Below are 13,755 nucleotides of genomic sequence, written 5' to 3'. Positions count from 1 at the left end.
TATGCTGAATTATTCAGTTCACCGACAGTATCGTTTTTATGAACTAAGTTGGGGTTGCTTTCATTACGTTCGTGCACAGCAATTAACCGCTGCAAAATTATCAGTGTTCTTTCGTTAATCTTATTTTTGAATATTTACATACACCCACGAAGCTCAAACGCCATCCTGCGTCAAGGAAAACGAAAACAATCTGTTCACCCTTCTCCTGGTCGTAAAACGTACTTTCGTGAAAAAAGATGTGAATAGAGTAGAAGTAGTTAGTATGATAATTATGTTGTAATTGGTTTTTGTAAACTACCCGAAACTGAAAACTTGCTCTAACGTATCGGAAATGACACGGTGGGCTTTGTGGGGTATATATAAGTTTGCCGTAAACTGCATGATTTTGTATGATGTAATTACACGATTTACTACAAACTGCTGCACAACAAAAGAAAACAGATGCATGAAATCTTGCGTTCAAGCAGCTAACCTGCTGTCCCTTTTGTAGCTTTCATATCACGAAAAAAGAAAGCATATTGCAAGTAGAATACTGTCCTTCGACTTTGAATAATGTCCGTCTCTTCGGTCCTTAATCCCCCCCGCCTGCCACACATTAAAGAAAGCACTTTCACAAGAGCAGGCGACCACACAATGGATAACGTCGGTAACATTCCGCATTCTAAACGTCGTTGCCTGCACAGGCCTCTCGAGAGTCTTTTCTGGAGTGAGTTCGATTCTTGAAGTGTCGTTCACCCTCTTATCCTCAAGCGTGAAGTTTCCCTTTCGTTCTAGTTCGCCAGCCACGACTTTTTTCCATTTTACTCTCCTCTTACAGATGAGGGAGACGCACTGAGCCGTACAACGCAAGAAGATGCAGATTAGGGATTAGGGAAAAAGTGCCTACGAGCGCTGATTCCCCATGTTACGTGCTCTATTTTGTTCCCCAGTCGTTTTCCCACAAAAAAAAATAGTGTGGGTGGAGGAAAAAAGGGAGCATCTCGCAAGCAAGGATAATTCTTCGTTCCCGCCCAGCCAGCCCCGCAGGCCTGTACACCATCGTTCGTTAGTATGAGACGAGGCTAAGGCCAGCTTCGGTTACGCATTGTTCGCGCAGTGGGAGACCTCCTCCCCCCCCCTTTCCACACACACACACAGACACACAGCGCCGTTGATGTATAGAGCGTTGGGCAGCGTAGACTGTGGTGCCCTCTCCGCTTCGCCATCGTCATTTGCTGCTCCTCTATCGACCGGAAATCGGTAATTTGATAGTGGTACGCCCAGAGAGAGAGAGAGAGAGAGAGAGAGAGAGAGAGAGATGAAAAGGGGGCTGGGTGTACGGGCACGAAAGGGCTCGCTGATGGTATCGCATGCTCACGCAGTCTCTCACGTCGGCTTCCCTCCTGTCTTCTCCTAAGGAGGGGAGATATTATTTGCCTCCAGTGAAAGTGTTTTACGCGCGGACAACGGGATATGTTCGTATATATATATACACCCTGAGTCGGAGTAGCCGTGGCTTTTAGGAATCACTACCGGCAGGGCCCGCTAATAAGGTTGGCTCCATTGGCTGCGTTGTCGTCAGCGGGATGCTGTTGTCCTCTCTCCGACGTGCCCGTTGTGCTCGCACTATATATACACTAAAGATAGCCCGTTGGCCAAGCTGTCTTTGGGGCCCCAAAGAGGTTAGTTTGCTGTTGCTAGAAGAGCCTCCCCGTTGTTGTTTCCTCTGCCTATAGATACTGCCCATTGCTGGCGGATCCTTCTCGGGAGCTTTCTTACAAGACGATGCCCGACGCCTCATGGAAAGGCTCCAGACGGCGAGCTGAGCCGAACAGAGATTTGGTTACAGAGAACAAGAGTAACGGGATAAAATTTTCCATCGAGCTTTCACTGTTTAAGAACTTGGACTAAAGAGTGCACTAGTGCTGAAACGGGCGCGGGTCTTTTGTCTTCGGCTCAAGAGAACGTGGCTCTCCACGGGGGCGCAAGTCACGGCGGTTCGACAACAATCTTTTGTTCACGTCGCCAAGCCTGTTGCGGGGGGCGCTATCGTGCTCCGTCTTCTCGCCAGTTCCCCGCAGCAGTGGCCATGTTGAGTGCTTCGAAAGGCGTACCCGTACTGTATTACAAAAGGCTAGCTCCCAGTCCTCCCTCCCAAAGATAGTTAAATATAGCTCGAAGAACGAAATTTGGCGCTGAAGCCCACGGTATTGTTAACTGTGTGCTGCAAATAGCCAATGTAACCTTGATAACAAAGACGCTGGATGACAAAAGAAAAGTTTCGCAGTAGCGGAGGAGTGTCGACGTTTAAACGTTACTCTGCCGATAAGATCAACCACTGGCGCTGCTTCCTTGGGGCTGCATGCAACTATAGCAAGATAGAGTGGTTTAGGGTATACGAAAGGATTTGTTGGCGCAACTTTCCTTCTGGGTCTGGGGATTAGCCGCGAGGATCTCCTGGAAGTACCGCGAGTGCACGGAGAGCAGAGAACGGTGGCACGGGAACCTCGTTGCGCCCAGGAGCACCACGATGTCGGGATTTTCGTTGCGCCGGCAGCGGAGCCTGGGAGGAGAACGCGACCGTATCGCCGCTGGTTAATTCGACGGGCTTTCTTTTCAAGAAATCTTTGCTCAGGCTTCGCCGATACCATCTCTCTGATTGCCAAGAGCCAGGAACAGCTCAAGACGCATCAGGTGAAAGGGCCTATACAGCCACTGGCGATGTGGAACTTGTTTACAGTGTGTTGCCTTCAGCGGAGCTTAACATGCATCTCGAGCGCTTCTTTTATACCCATGGATTTGGGTCGTGCACAGCACTTTCGTTTTACGTAGATAGTTTCATACAAAATAAGGCCTGTACTGCTTTTGATGATTTCAAGGAGGCGCTTCACAAACTACTGAGGGCAAGATGTCTTTTACAGGTGGAGAAGTAACTTGCTCGAACACACTAAGAGAGCACTCGTAGATGACTTTGTGGCCCGCGTGTTAGTAATCTGAGGAGTCAGACCTGTACACAGGCTAGATAATGCTCGCCACATGAACCTGTTCATACGACAAAGCACATGCGGTCCTCTGGCAAGCATTTAGGTTAACATGCTAGATGAGATAAGCTTGCTATGATGCTTACTTTAGAGATTTAGCTTTACGTACCAACTCTTTTAGTGTTTCATGCATTCGTATTCGCAGCCAAAAGTAGCGGTGCTGGTTTCTGCACCCAGTGAAACTGTTTCACCAAATCAAAGAAGAAGCGAAATGGAGCAGAAGAACGGTTGTTGTTTGTCAAACTTTCGCAGAAGGAAGTAGGACCGTTATGGAGACCGTACCATAGACGTAAGCTGCGCACAGATATGATGAAAAAGTTTTGAGGAGGTTAGGTTAAAATAGATAAAATAGGCTGTGGTACGCGATAGTTGAAAGTGTCAGTGAAGAGAAAGTACGACACTGCCCTCCACACGAATTTATTCAACATATATTCTGCACTTACCTACAACGTTAACGAATACTAAAATATTCGGCACTTGCGGCTACAACGCTAATGCATCGCCTGCAGCTCTGGTTATATTAAGTCATATCTGTACTGAAAACGGGGTGAAGGGCTAATGCTCCGAGAAAAGTTTAAAGCGAAATGATTACATTCACTTTTGAATTGCCTTAAGTGCAACCCTCGCAATTTCAGTGTGGATTAACCAAGTGGATGAGCTAGCAGAAAGGAAAGTGGTGAGATGAAGTTGTAGGCGGTAACAATTGCGTAAGATCTGCGTTCATTTCGCGTAGTTGTCGAGCTAGCTGCAACGATAGTGAACACAAATATAGTGATTTCAACAAATCTGTACGCATATCCGATGCCCCTGCGGCTTAAGACTTCGTGCAGGGCGTTACGATAGCCTGATGTGTAAATCTGCGTCAGTAACAAAAAATGATGTAGGGCCAGAAACAGTGAGGCAAGACACCGCTACGTTTTGTGTAAAATTAGAGCATAATACTTCTTGATATGGTGCGCCAACAGACGACCTAAGTGCTCAAAAGTGATGTACTAATAGCTTATATAAACTTCGCGTATATATCATTCAAAATACGCAGCGTTCATATACCACAGGCCAAAACAAACAGATGGTTGCTACAGTGTTAGTTGCAATAAACTGCCCTAACAGGACACACACGAAACAAACAACACAACTTACATAAACTGGTATCACATTCGCAGAGAGTGACTTTCTTATTCTTTACTGTGGGCTGGCGGTGTCAGTTTTAACTTTTTTTTTTCGGTAGCAACTTCCATGCGTATTGTCTGCACGCTATAGATTTTTTTTTTCATTTTGTATACTCCTGTGTAAGATCTGGTCACAGTGATTATGATGGTGATCCTCTCTGACCCACACATACACACACAAAAAAATAATGTTCTTATGCCTCTGCGTGGAAGTGAACGTATCGCTGAAAGCGACCAATCGAAAACATGACGTTAGTTCTCAACTAACAGCGATGAGTTTAAGTGAATCTGTCGAAAAATTTAGCAGCAAAATCTGTTGCCTTGGCATAGACACTACAAAGCTTGACAAGAAACTCAACGTGTTTCTGCCAGTCAGTGCTCGTGGCAAGTGTTCTGTCGCGCGTCAAAATCAAAGTGCACTATCAACGAACATCCGAAAACATCTTCAAATATAACAGTTTTCTCTTTTTTTTCATGAAACAGCGCCACATGGTTCAGGAAGTATCGCGTGATCCTTATTTATGGTTGTGAATAATAACATGCCCCATATACTGTACACGTAGGCACACGTAGGTGTTCTTCAAGCTACAACTTCCTTCATAGGGATCTGTACTGTTATTGCTTAAGTATACAACGATGGCCATTACAAACAACCAGTCATGCTATATGATTAAAGGAGATCAGTTGACTGTGGTAGAGCTATAATGCGCAATATCAAAATGTTCCAGCATTGTCCTTGAGGAGTATTACAGAAATACAGGCGCCAATATCGAATCGGGAATTGAGCGCTATCGTGCTCCTAAACGAAGAAGGACCGCAAGGGGATATGAAATTGTAACATAAACATGATTTAGTTGAACGCACAGTGCTATTTGAAGTCCTATGAAATGGACACCCTGCAAACGAGCAAGAACTGAGAGGTAAGAACAGTACCCGGTAGGCTTGCATCCGGCGCATGAAGCGGCCGGTGGTACGATACGTTTTTTTCGATGGCAGACAGAATCAAGTAACTCTCATAACTTCGTGTAATCACCTATAATTGAATGTTCAGATACATCGTATGGAAAATACTTGTAAGAATATTTTCTATGATTTAGGGGCGTACAAATGTTCGAAACTTTCGGATAACGAATCGGATACTGTCCTATTTGATCGGGTGCTTGAATGTGATAGTTACTATTTGATTGGGTTTTCAAATCGAAGTCACTATTCGAAAATTAGGTTAGTTTCGAATACCTTAGAACGTCGATTGCACACATCCACACTGGAATCTGGAACAAAATGCGACAACGTTCACCCCGCCCACAGTGGACATAACAGTGGACAGCACACTGCGGTGCTCACAACGCCATACTGTTTCGACTAAACACCATCACTCGCAATAAAATGTTGTTTAGACACGTGATTCAACAGTTTGCTAATGTTTAGTGCTGTTTGCAGATGCATCACCTTTGCCCTTTTGTCGGATTAAACATGAATACGCTTCATCGAAATATAGTTGATACAAATGTGGTACTATCTGCCGTGACCATTTGAAGTATAGAGATATATCTTTTTTTCCCGCTCTGCTATCGTCGCAGACGTCACGAATTTCTTATTTGGTCGCGGAGGTACTCATAGATATTGATTGGCCAACAAGGTTGCCTTTCCAAATTTTATATGATAACACATGACCGCATATGCAACGAGGAGCCCTGAGTTTGCGAACAAGACGCTTAGTGAATTGTTTCTGCTGCTCTCTTTGTGCTCTTTTAATGAAGCACGCTTTATAATGGGCAGTGTAATGATAGAAACTTTAACGTTGTGAATATCAGGACGTGCAGATTGTTTGAAAATAATGGTCAGAAGGCTGTACATTATTCGCAAGCTATTTGAAAAAAATATTCGCCATGCGATTCGATTCGCGCCAGGCACTATTCGATTCGTATTCGATTCGGTCTCAAAACTTGCTACTGGCACACCCGTTCTTCGATTGTATTCGAAATTCTGAGCACTTGCGCAACCTCGATAAGAAATCGAGCAACTAGCATCGCAGTTGTCGCCACCATAGAGATGGTTGCCCCTATGACTCACCCAGCGGCTCTGGCCTCGCGGCGCTGGCTACGACGGGGTTCGCCCGGCTGGCCGCCCAACTCGGTGTCGACGGACAGCGTCGAGCTGGAGTCGGTGAGCGACGAGTCGAACAGGGTGCTATTACTGCCGCCCGCCCTCGAGGTCTGATCTGGGCCGGCCGGCAAAGCACAGCGGTCACACAGCAACGGCGCTCAAATCGGCCCCTCAAGGCGGGACCGGGGTGCCTCTATAGGTAGGGATTCGGGACCCCTTTGGCTAGTGGGAACCCGCTGAGCGACTCTTTCCAGTATACAAGGGTGTGAACTCGAGCTAGTTAGTACTGATTCGTAGCTAAAGAAAAACACAAGGAAATAAAACTAGGACAAGAAAGACGACACAGGATGGGCGCTGTTAACCGGGGCCGGGATCGAAGTGGAAGAGGCTTCGCAATGCTCTTCACGGTGCCAGTTAAAGTATTGCGAGTGATAGATCGTAAACAAGAACACAGCAAAAGGTAATGCGGAGGTATTTCTTGTTGATGTAGTTGCTGCAACGTAGATAACCAAAGGGGTGCAAATGGGTAGTGTGGCGTCCATTACGTGTTTCCGGCTCTAGCAAGTATTTCGAGCTCCTGCAGCCAGCAAAAGCAAATCCTTTGAAATGCCTTTGTTTCTGTCACTCAGACGGGGGGGAGCCGCACCTACTGCGTGGATTCGGACACCTCATACTGACAAACGCACACACAGAGATGGACAGAGGAGACGAACTTCTTATTTGTTACGAAATAATAATAAAAGTTGTGTGCTCAGCCTAATTCACATGACAAAGAAGAGGGAGAAGGGGGCTGTAGTAGCAGAGAGACACTTTGAAGCAGTCTGCATATGTTGGCATTTATCAGATCACACGACGGGTTCAAAATTAAAGATCCGGAAGCCGTTTGAAGTGTCTGGCTCCACGTGAGCAGGACGAGAGTGGTGACGTCAGGGGTCGCGTGAGAATTTAGGTGCAGTCAGCTCCTGGTTAGAGAGCGGGTCGCGGCCGAATAGCGGGCAATCGTCGAATGACTTATTACAGTTGCTTAAGTGTAAACCACGAGGACCATGTTACCTTTTCAACTGTCATATGGAAGGCTAGTACTAGGCACTAGGTGTTTGTACAATCCAGCAACAGCACGCTATGATGCGATTGTCCGAGTACTGTGTAGAAATACCAGAACGAGCTCAAGTGCGCATTAATGTTAATTAAAGAGACATGATCATATCAACAGCAGTTGACAGGAAACTGCGCCCCGTTGCAGTGCACAGTGGTTATAAAAATTATACTGATGCTAGGCACGAAGATGCGGGCTTCATTTCCAACTGCAACGGCTGCACTCCGGTGGAGATGAAATGCGAGAACGCTCGTGTTCTTAAATTGGGTGCACCGTAAAGGCCCTCCAGTAGTCAAGATAAATTCAACCCCTCCATTGTCCACAATGCTGTTTTAGGGCGTAAAAAAGCCTATATCTCGTAAGTTAACTATTTGTTTAAAACGAAAACTACGGAAAGATTGACGCGTGTTTCGCGATCAACCGCACCCGTGAAGGTCGTGATGGCCGAGTTGGTCAGGTAGGACCAGTTTTGGGAGCTAGGGTACACGATATCCTCGATGCAGCAGGCCTTGACGGACCAGTCCTCCAGGGAGATCTTCTCGGGAATGTCGGGAAGCACCATCGATCCCTGGGCTCTGCGCTGACCGGTGGTTTGAAACTTCTTTCCTGAATGAGAAGGAACAAGACAGGGGCAGAGGGGGGGGGGGGGAGGGTATGCTCATGGCAGTCACCATGAAGGTTTAATGTGTGCATTTCTGAGCGAGTTGATCGCGCGATATATACGAACGCGCCCAAGTGTTTGCAGGTAGCAGCATATGGGCTTACTGGTGCGCGTAGGCGGATAGAAATCAGAGGACTTGGGGACTTCTAGAGAAGAGAAGGAGATGCACTAAATATAAATATAAAATTCAAAGGGACACATTTCACAGATATATGTCTGGTTGGGAATAATTGATTGATAGGACCTAGTTTTGACAGCAACCAAAAGATTTTAATTTCAAAGGTCACGACGTTTCAAAGGCCGGACCGGCTCCTTCTTCAGGGGTGAGGTCAATACAGCCCGTGCTGGCTCTACTGACCTCACCCCTGAAGCAGGAGTCGGTGCGACTTCAAGACGTCGGGAACACAAAAATTAAAATCTTTTGTCTGGTGTCAAAATATATACCTATAAATCAAATGTGGATCTCATTTAAATTAAGCGTGCTCTTTCATTGTTATTACTTTTTCAGAAGCTCAATGCAACCCGGAGAGAAGTAGACGAGCTGTTGTGAGAACGCGTGCAAGCGGTTGTCCATTTAAAGTGACACCAAAAAATAGTTTAGCTTCTTTTAGATGGGGACATTTCTCATTTCGTCCTGTAGGTGCTATGTAGATGGGGTTCCGGAAGGTTTGAAGACTTTTCCGGAAAAATAGGTCCTATGGATATATTGAAGAAGAGCAGTTCAAAGATTGACCGCAGCAAGATATTAGTGACCCTCCTCGAAAGCTGCGTTGAGTGCCTGCGTCTGTTCGTGGCTCGCTAAAAAGCGTTCGTGGCTCGCTAAGGAGCTGGCTTCTCTGCAATAAGAGACGATGTGAGGAGAAGCCAGCCTCATGCAATCCCGATAAATAATATTGCAAGAATTTATGTGGGGGTGTGCGCAATCAATAGTATTACCATCGTAATAGAGATTCCATAAATAAAAAAATTGAATGAATGAATGAATGAATGAATGAATGAATGAATGAATGAATGAATTACCACCGTGACACTCACAGCACAGGAAAAATAGGAGGTTGATTTTTGCCTCAACCACTTTCTGTGGGCGTAAAGCGCAGCTCAGATAATTATTGGCTTACATAATTCAGACTTTATAAAGTGCGTGCCGCAACGTCTATGACAGACGACGTCAGAATCCCACGCTGATTGATTTCTTGGGAGTAAGGAGACGGTGCTTTCGCATGCCCTCTCTGCTACCGTCACAGCTCCAGTCAGCCGCCAACTTAGAGCTCTATCCGCATCATACCGTGCATGTGCGTACACGATGTAGCATGCACACGTCACCTGGCCACGACAAGAGTAGCTGAGGCCGTGCGGTGCAGGAATGCTAGAACGACGGAGTGCTACACTCCAACTATTATCGCCCCTCACCTTGGTTGCTTAGCGACGAGAACGTCTGTAGGAGAGAAGCGATCTGGCTGAAATCTTCGCTGCCGTCCTCGGCGATGAGGTCGTCGAGGTCCCGTGGCGCTGTGACGCCCTGGCTGAGCAGCGAGGAAGTGGCGGTGGCCGCCGCCTTTCCTCTGCCGCCTTGGCGCAGCGACTTCTGCACCCTGACTCTGGCGCTGGTGCGCGAACTCTCGTCGCCGCCTCGCGGCTTGGACATGGCGCCGTGGAGGGAGAGCTTGCGCAGCATGACGGCAGCCTCCCCCTGGGACGGTCGGGGTCCCGCGAGAAGGGCGAGGTTCTTGGAGACGCTAGGCCTACGAAGACAGCGCGAAACGATGGCGAATCGTGGGAATCCAGCAGTTTGTGAATGTAGCCAGTAAAGCCGTACAATAGTGTGTTGTTGGCATAAACCATTACAAACTGGAAATCCATACACCAGGTTGCGTGTCCCAGGCTGAGTAAGTGTTCATTATTTTTGGACAGTGCGGCCATTTTTGAGATCCACTGTACGGGGGATGTGAAAACGAGCGCCGAAAGGTGTCTATCGGTGACACAGGGTCACGTTGTAAAAGTGAAACAGTCTCTTCACGACACATACGATGCCCGTACAACCACCACCCCAACACTTACGGGGCTTCTAGGCTGTGTGGTGAGGTGGCGCGGAAACTAAACTTTTTTAGCGAACTCCTTGCTCTGAAAGATTTTGACGCCGAGTGTACGTTACGAAATTTGCGCACGATCGACAGCTTACTATCGTAGTCCTCGATTGTACGCTAAAAGCCTCGTACAATCACAGAGCTATAGCTAAACAAAATTCATGGTGCAGTCGTAGCAGCTGGCGTTCCCAAGAATGTCTTGGAAGAAGATACGCGAACTGTGTGTAAAAAATACTTGGGGTACAGTAAACAGCTTGCCATTGCAACGCTCGCCTGCTGCTAGAGGGCTTCCCAGCGAGTGTTTTACAGCCGTACCTCGCTGTTATGAGGCACTTCGTCCCATTCGAAATTGTGTTGGTAGGTGCGGTCATCAGTTGTGCACCAACTCCGGCAGTACACGGCTGCACTGGCCAGGTTGTTGCAGAAGTGCAGCACCGTCAAAAGGGTCGATGCTATAATAATTATGAGGCTATCGCAAGGTCATCAGAAAGTCGTGACAAGTTAACTACAAAGCACGCGGAGATACGCGAGAGCCTGAAATGTCGTCGCAAGCTTTGCGGTTACTGTACTGCGTGTCGACACAAGGGGTGCGACATTTTTTTTTCCAATCACAATCACGTGAAGGCCAGGGCGCTTCACCATGGTCTTGCAGAATTATTATTGCGTTAGGTACCAAAATATTATGCCTCAGAGGCTATTGCGTTCGGAAATTGAGGTGAGGCTTATTTCTTTGCTCTTCCACTCGGCACTTACAACGTTTCTAAGGAAGCAGTGGAAGCCGCCTAATACAGATACGCGTGCAACCGCGAAGAACCAGTGCGCTTACCGCTCGTCGCCGTTTTCGGAGAGCTGCCCACACGGCTGAAGCTTTTGCAGAGCGGTAACCCTGCCCAGATTGTCAACGCTTCGCGGCCATTTGCAGCCTGGTTCCACGTGTCTAGAATAACGTTGTCGATCGGGCTGCCATCAGGGCTGCCATCATTGGGCTGCCAATCAAGTCGTGAAATAAAGATGACGGCAACGGAAATTGAAACGAAAAACGCAAGGAAAAAAAAAGAAGAAAGAACAAGAAAAGGGAAAAATGAGACCTCCAGCAGAAATCAGAGAAAGCTAGGTTCGTACTCGATGACAATGCACGGGGAGAATGAAGGAATGAATGCCGCGTTTATTGTTTCAAAGCGGGCCTATGCGGAAAATAATGAATGCGGTTGTGTCATTTGCATCTATCTGGTCGTGTCACAAACTTAGGAGATGGGGAGGCTGAAAAGAGCTTGCTCAGTATCTCGCTGGTCTTTTGAGCGGGCCTGCACACCAATGTGACAACTTATTGGTAAAATTCAAGCACAACTTAGTAAAATGAACGCGAGACTTCAATAAACCGCTTTGCTTTTACTTTCTAACTATGCTCTCAGGCACAGCCGTTTTACCGTCTCAAAGAGAAGCAGCAAAAAAGAACCAGAGCCGGTTGTCATATTAACACCCGCTTCTTGGCCTATCCCCCACAGCTGGTTTGTGCCATTAAACAAGAAATCATCATCATCATCATCATCATCTGGACAGGTTTCGTTACTCGTAAAGATACCGCAAAACTATACGCTATGCCGTTTTGAGGATTTAGCACACGGGGCACCGTAAGGCACTTCGAGTAAAGTATCAGTAGTATGGCTCGCTCCCAGGGGAAAAAAAAAGGAATAGGCTGATCCCACGCTTCAGGCTACCTCCATTCTTTGCCTATCACCCTTAGTGGGTGCGAGCCATGGTAGAGGTTCATCATCATCAACAAGCACAGCTTCGGTTGGTGTTTGCGCTAATGTAGGCTGGAAATGTCAAGCAAAACGACACCGCTAGTGACGGGAAGTTGTTGCTCAAAATGAGGCAGATGGAACGCACTTTTACGCACCCTATTCACTAGCCGAATTCAATTTTCTGTTGCCGATTTCTTCACTTATCTGCAGCTCAATGCTGCTCTGTTGTTGTCGTCGTCGTTGTTGTTTGATGTTGTTTCCTATCGAGCATATGACTCCTACCCACTGTGGGGGATTGTCCAAGAGATGGGTGCGTTATTCCAACTTATAATGAATTCAAACTTGTTCGCTTCAATTCTTTCTCCGTACTCGGCTGCCTCTGTTGTCGATTTCTTCTTCGCTTCTTTGTTGCCGACTTGATGAATTCTCCGTTGCCGACACTTGCACTTCTTGCCTTTTGTCCTGCTCGTTTATTCGGGTACACACCCATTCTGAGGCATTGACAGTACACGAATACCCAATGAGGCACATACGCAGTGGTACATACCCACTGGCCCAAGTTTTATAGGCTTCGTTCGTACGTAAATCCACAAATAAATCTAGCGAAGAAACGACGATCGCCAAACCACAGAGATAATGCATGGAAAGCTTCGCTTAAAAGAAAGTAATATCGCGTGCGTTTAAGTAGTCATTAAGAAGAGCTTGGAAGCTGCAAAGCTTAAAGTCGACAGTCTGTAATGTTGTTCCACTTGCGCAAACAAATGACGCCGACGATAGACGCCGTTACCGAAACGACCTTGCGGCCAACGCCCGGCGAAGCTCGCCACTCCAGCCGGGAAGTAAGACGGAGTGCGGCAGAACTGAGAGGAAGTGCGCGAACCGTTCCAGCTTCTGCTGTGCTGCTGTTGTGTAGGGCAGAAGAAAGGGTGGGGCGGCTGCGATGCCGTGCAAGGGCTCGTATAATAGGGCTCAGCGGGGAACTGCACAGGCGGCGTCGCCTGGGAGGCCTTCAAAAAGAATGGCGGCTCGTGGACCCGGTAACGAATGGTAATCGCCGACTCTTGGCGCCTCTCTCACAGCAAGCGGGCTCCTCTCCTTCGCGGATTGACGACGCCTTCCTCTCGAGTAGCGCACAACGCTTCGCTTCAGCCCACTCCCCAACCCTTCCAGCGACGCCTTCTCACCTTGCGCCCTTTCCTTTGTTCTTTGGACAGTCCCGGGCTCTCTGATCTGTTTGATTCGCTTCTTCATTTTGTTTTCCTCACGAGAGATAGCTGCGATCTTGGAACGCTGGAGAGCGCCACGGTTGTCCGGCATCGGCCGCCTTTTACGCCGATAGATGCAGTCTAGACCATAGTCTCTTTCTCACTACTGAACACTCCCCTCTTCCCACGAAGCTTTCCCTCAGCACCGCCCTCATTGTTTCTTTTTGGCCGTTTTTACTTTCGCGAGACATCGTCAGCACTTCTTGGCCAAACGTGACGTGTGCCTCCTCCCTTACCTTTGCTTCCGCTAATGGGGTGGCCATGAGCCGGCGTGCTTTATAGGCCCATCACTTCGTGTTTGTGCGCAGCGGCTATTGCGTCTATTTGTTGCGTGTCCGTAGGATAGTTGGAGGGAAAGCGAAAGACTGCGAGAGCGGAAGCAAAAGCGCGTAGGAAAACAGGGACGATGCTCTGCGCGGGAAAGAACTCCACTTGCACGATGCTTCCAAAACGAAGAAACGTGCCTTTATACCTGCACGGAGGAGCGTTTGGGAAGTTTGGCGGTGTCGAATGAGTGTTTGTTTATCTTCTTCCGCTTGAGATGCAACGGAGAACGGAGCCCGCCTCTCGCCCATTGGGGAATGTAACGGCATCCCCGTCTTGAAATCG

At 47.6% G+C, this 13,755-nt stretch overlaps 1 protein-coding gene across 1 annotated transcript in view; it reads right to left on the bottom strand.

Annotated features, from left to right (window-relative positions):
- LOC135900621 (kelch-like protein 31) overlaps positions 1 to 11,070 on the bottom strand; it is a 35,656-nt gene extending 24,586 nt beyond the window's left edge. Inside the window, exons 1-5 of the mRNA XM_070535615.1 lie at positions 10,963 to 11,070; positions 9,463 to 9,794; positions 7,818 to 7,997; positions 6,263 to 6,410; positions 2,406 to 2,542 (exon numbers count right to left, since the gene is read on the bottom strand). Of these exons, the coding sequence (XP_070391716.1) occupies positions 2,406 to 2,542; positions 6,263 to 6,410; positions 7,818 to 7,997; positions 9,463 to 9,727 (730 nt within the window). The 5' untranslated portion in view covers positions 9,728 to 9,794; positions 10,963 to 11,070. The remainder of the gene's footprint in view (positions 1 to 2,405; positions 2,543 to 6,262; positions 6,411 to 7,817; positions 7,998 to 9,462; positions 9,795 to 10,962) is intronic.
- Positions 11,071 to 13,755: the final 2,685 nt, after the last annotated feature.

This window comes from Dermacentor albipictus, chromosome 3 (genome assembly GCF_038994185.2).
Source record: "Dermacentor albipictus isolate Rhodes 1998 colony chromosome 3, USDA_Dalb.pri_finalv2, whole genome shotgun sequence".
NCBI classification, from domain to species: domain Eukaryota; kingdom Metazoa; phylum Arthropoda; class Arachnida; order Ixodida; family Ixodidae; genus Dermacentor; species Dermacentor albipictus.
This window is presented reverse-complemented; position numbering and strand designations above follow the sequence as displayed.